Here is a 5064-nt window from a genome sequence, read left to right as displayed (position 1 = left end):
TGATATCAATTAATCACCTCCTTAAATATTTCACCTTCAGATTGTGACCATCCTGTTCTGATTTCGCCTTAGAAGTGTGGTAGTATGGAAGAAACGGGTATTTTAGTCACCACTTTTAAGCCACAAGACTCTCGATTTTTGTTGCCATATTTGCTCTTCCCGTTGAAATTCAACCTCTAGCAGCCTCTCCAACTCCGTTTCTCTATTCTAGGAATCTATTGAAGGAAAAGCTTGCAATTATTCCAATTCAAGAAGGTATTTCCTAATTTTCAGTTGAACATTCCCAAATATCTCTTTGTTCCATTTGGAGAATACCACACTATAATTCTTGGTCTTGAGAAGAAGATCTGCTCCTGTAGTTCCAGTAGAAGGAATTGACCATGCTTTGGCTACAATATTCTTGCAGTCGAGATGAGAAAACCATATCCTTTCGAAATTCCTTGAAAATTTGCTTCCCTCTGTATCCACCACAAGGGGAAGGTGATCCAAGCCGATTATAAACCAAACAGTAACTACAGCATCTTCAAATATATTGCGCCAAGCTTCATTTGATGAACCTCTATCCAGCTTGACCCGAATATTGGCATCACCCTTACAACGATTATTCCATGTGAAAGCAGGTCCATGTGCCCCTATATCCAGTAGTTGGCACGCATTCAAAAAGCCCCTGAAATGAGCAATATCTCGGGCCCTTGTAAAATTTCCACCGCGCTTCTCGTACCATGCCAAATAAGAGTTGAAATCTCCCAGACAAACCCAATTATCCTGTCTTTGAGCACTAAACGAGATAATTGTATCCCAAACAAGTTGTCTACAAGATTTGATAGGATCACCATAAACACAAGTCAAAAAGAAAGGGGGGTTTATGTTTTGAGATTACCTTGGCATCAATAATGTGATGATCAGCATATAATATAGAAACATCTATGTTGTTATCTCAAAATAAAGAAATACCACCACTTGAATGTAATGGGTCAACAGAGAAGTGTGAGTTCAACTAAATTCGTCGTCCAATCTGGTCAAGCTTCTTGCCTTGGCACCTTGTCTCCATTAAAAACACTAGATCAGGACGAACATTTTGGGAAAGATGCTACAGAGAACGAACTGTCAGGGTCTTCCCCAATCCCTGACAATTCCATGAAATTATCTTCATGATTTCTCTTGGGGTTGATTTCCCCCAAAAGAGAAATCAACCAAAGTGGTTTGAAATTTAATTGAATTAGACTCAAAATTGTACATGTACCATCTCTCAATATGGTCAGAGACTCGAAATGACAAATACCATCTCTCAATATGGCAGAGTAGATTATCTTGTGACATTTGAAAAGTAACAAACTGGAATTGACATATACCATCTCTCAATATGACAGAGTAGATATCTTGTGACATTTGAAAAGTAACAAACCTTTGTAACTATAATAATCACAACCTATTATTGTGTCTTCTCAAATATATCGTTAATTTGCATAAATTTCTCAAAGTAATTATGTGAAATGAAAATTTTTCCTTTCATTGAAAGAAGTGTTATTCTTCTACCCCCCCCCCCCCAAAAAAAAAAAAAGAGAGGAAGTTATACCAAAAGATCAAAAAGAAAAAGTTGCAATTTTTTTTTATCGACTATAGAAACCATAGCATGATCGTGGATGGAACCTACCAAAGGAGGAAGCATACCACCGTCATTTCTACCGAAACGGTGGTAGTATACCCAAAACTACATAACTATACCTATGTAGAACATAGGATTTTATGTTTGTAATTACCTAGGTATTATAAAAATCAAGAAACAATAGATGTAAATGGCACAACCTTTGAAGAATACTCACAATTGAGAAGAACAAAAGAAAGCACTCCATGAGGGGCAGGGGGCTCACAAAGTACTACAATTAGCCTTAAAAAACTTGATTTTCTAAACATGGGCAATACCCTTTTTTGATAGATTGAGACTTTCCTAGAACCTCTTTAGATTAATTAGAAATAAACACCACTCAAAGTCGATTTTGAGTGAGATATGACCAATATGAGAGTAAACAAATGAATGTTTCAAACCGAATCAAGAAGCACCAAAGAAACTGAACTCCAAAGGGCCAAGACCACAACCACAACTATGCACACCTTCTAAATGGTGACAAAGGTGTCTATAGATTTTTTGCTTTTGATTTTGATTAAAGTAATCCACTGCCACGGTCTCCACTTAAAAACTCAGATACACAAATGGGGAATCGAACCTGAGACCGTGTGTTTATCCACACAATCCCCAATTTGCTTTAATCATCTGGGCAACCTACGGATGGGTCACATCACCTAATTCAACTCTCTTGGTTACCAACTCTCTTGGGTTACCTATTAGTCCAACAATCCGATGCTATTGGGCTGGAATCATGACATCTAGGCCCAAATTATGACTAAAGAAATGAAAACAGTTTAGTGTATATCTACCATAAAATACTAAAGAGGGTACCAAAAAAAGGACATGCATGCCTATTGATTTAATTGGTATAGTATGCATAATCAGTTCAAGAACATACCAGTTAATGAGTTTTAACTGATTCAAAATGAAATCACACTGTTCAATAAAGAGTTTTATTTTGTAAAACAACAATTAAACCGATAAATAAATAATTTATTGGTTTTATTTTACATGGCTCCATTTGATTTTAGTAAACGATTCCAATTTGTAATTCACATTGTTTTTTTTGGTAAAGTTATAATTAAAATGGTGGACCAACAAAATAAAAGCTTATTCTGACTCATAATGGCATTGTTCATGGGGATCACCTACAATTTTATTATTATTATTATTATTTTTGGGAAATCTACTTAGACACCTCTTGTACCACGGCCTGAATGCTTGACACCCTCAAAGTTTGAATGTATTACTTGAACCAACCCTGCATTTGAAAATTTCTTACAACTAATCTCTGTCCATTAGTCGATCACCTTTAGTGATGACATTGTGGCTTGAGAAACTCCTGAAAGCCATACTATTAGGGGTGAAACAGGGCTGGGCTAGGCCAAGTTTCTTAAAACCTCAAGTAACCCTAGGTCTCAAAACTCAACCAAAGCCCAACCCAACCCTGTCGGGTTCACGATTAAGTCCATCTCTATCAGGCATAGGGTTGGACCAGGTTGGCTCAAGTTGACCTTGAGTCGTCTTGCATTTTTTTTTTTCCTTGCAAAGGGTCACAAATGCTAAGCTTATACTTACCTAGGGGAGGGGATGCAGGGAGATTTTAAGACTATGGACGGACTTTGTCCACCCTTAATCTATAAATTTGCAGCAAACAAAGTTGTTAATTTGGTTATAAAATAGACATTTTAATCGCTTAGCATCACCACATCATCCAAGAAATTGGATAAGTCAAATTTTGGCTCAATTCTCTATGATTGCTACTATATCTAAAGTTATATCAATACATGACGAGAGACACAAAGATAGTCTATGTAAACAAAAGGGGGGAAATAGTTTGGTCATTTGGTCATCTTAGCTCAATAGGTAAGAATACATGGCTTGTGTAATACATGATGTCGATTGAAGTCATACCAACAGCTTGTGTAACACATGATGTGGGCCTAAGGGAAGAGGAACACTATTACTAAACACAATAATAGATCAGAGTTACAATTGGGCCTGGTTGGGCAGGTACTGTCACACCCCGTTCACACAGAATCGGACCGGTGACCAAGTTAACACCGGTTAACCCAAACCTACCAGGATCATCTGATACAGTATCCCACCACAGTATACACACAACTAAGAAAGTATTCATCAGTTCAGCGGAAGGCTTAATTTACCTGTAAATATTCTCATTGTACTTGATACCCAAATTGTAATACATAGTTAAGTACATGTGGGCTCGTAGGCATGATATTTACACAAAAGAATACAATTTACATATCAAGTACACAAAAGGGATCATCAAAAACACAAAGGGTATAGCTCAGCTCGGTATCAAAAGTAGAGTTCAGCTCAGTATCAAAAGGTAGAGCTCAGCTCGGTATCAGAAGAAGAGCTCAGCTCGGTATCAAAGCTACGCTCCCGCAGCACAGCCCTCGCACGAGCAATCCGTACCGTGCTCTAATTCCTCGGGGACCCACCAATCCTCTTCAGGGAATTCAACTGTGGGGCCCGACCCGTGATCTTTAGATTGATGACCTGCAAAATCATCTAAAAGAGGTGCACACGTGGGATGAGCTCACTAGCTCAGTAAGTGAAAAGAAGGACCACACAGCAGTCCACACAACAAATCACAACCATATGCACTATGTGCTATACAATTCATTTTTAATCACATCCACCTAAACAACATTACTAATTCCTTGGTTTAGTGCTAACCGTAGTGCACGTATACTCCGGGTACGAGCCGCGAACTCCATCCCATGATATGCCCATAGGGCTGTTGGAGAAGGCCCACCGTGAATACTCGAAAAAGTAAAACATGCCGACCACTGGCTCTCAACATAAAGTAAATGATAGAAATAAAGGTGTTGACTCCAGTAATTTAAAAGCAGTACGATTGGCCCTCTTGAATATACCACCGGGGTTGCCGACTGTCCTATTGACCAACCGGGCGTATGTCTAACCGCCACAGTGACCTGACAACCGCGACCACTGCTTCCCCCCAAATGGTAACCCAACACCTCAACCCCTATTGGGAAGGGTCGTAGCACGGGAAGATGATAATCCTACACCGCATGCTCCTATATAACATAGTATGATTGCATAGTGCCTCCGCGTCCCATTCCACGGGCCACCAATGTACTAGTTTCCAAGCCAACTATGGCATCTAGTCTACTAATGCATTATGCACAATGATGTCATCACATATTCACATCATCATTTGACATTAAGAAAAATAAACACAACACACAAGTCATAATAATATGAGGATGGCTAAGTTACACATAATTCGCATGATGACATGACTAGTCTAGATACAATTAAATGAATGCCAAATAAGCCTTAACATAAGGCCAAACGTCCTCTCCCCACTTACCTATAGTGTACAAGGACTCATGCTCGGTACGGGTGAGATCCGGTGCGAGAAGCGTACGTTTTGGTGAACC

At 39.0% G+C, this 5064-nt stretch overlaps 1 protein-coding gene across 1 annotated transcript; it reads right to left on the bottom strand.

Moving 5' to 3' along the window:
* Positions 1-237: 237 nt before the first annotated feature.
* On the bottom strand, positions 238-888 carry LOC122091552. Its single transcript, XM_042661564.1, has 2 exons — positions 881-888; positions 238-811 (listed from the first exon to the last, which is right to left on the bottom strand). The coding sequence occupies exons 1-2, from the start codon at positions 886-888 to the stop codon at positions 238-240; spliced, it is 582 nt and encodes a 193-aa protein (XP_042517498.1).
* Positions 889-5064: the final 4176 nt, after the last annotated feature.

This window comes from Macadamia integrifolia, chromosome 10 (assembly GCF_013358625.1).
Source record: "Macadamia integrifolia cultivar HAES 741 chromosome 10, SCU_Mint_v3, whole genome shotgun sequence".
Classification (NCBI taxonomy): Eukaryota; Viridiplantae; Streptophyta; class Magnoliopsida; order Proteales; family Proteaceae; genus Macadamia; species Macadamia integrifolia.
This window is presented reverse-complemented; position numbering and strand designations above follow the sequence as displayed.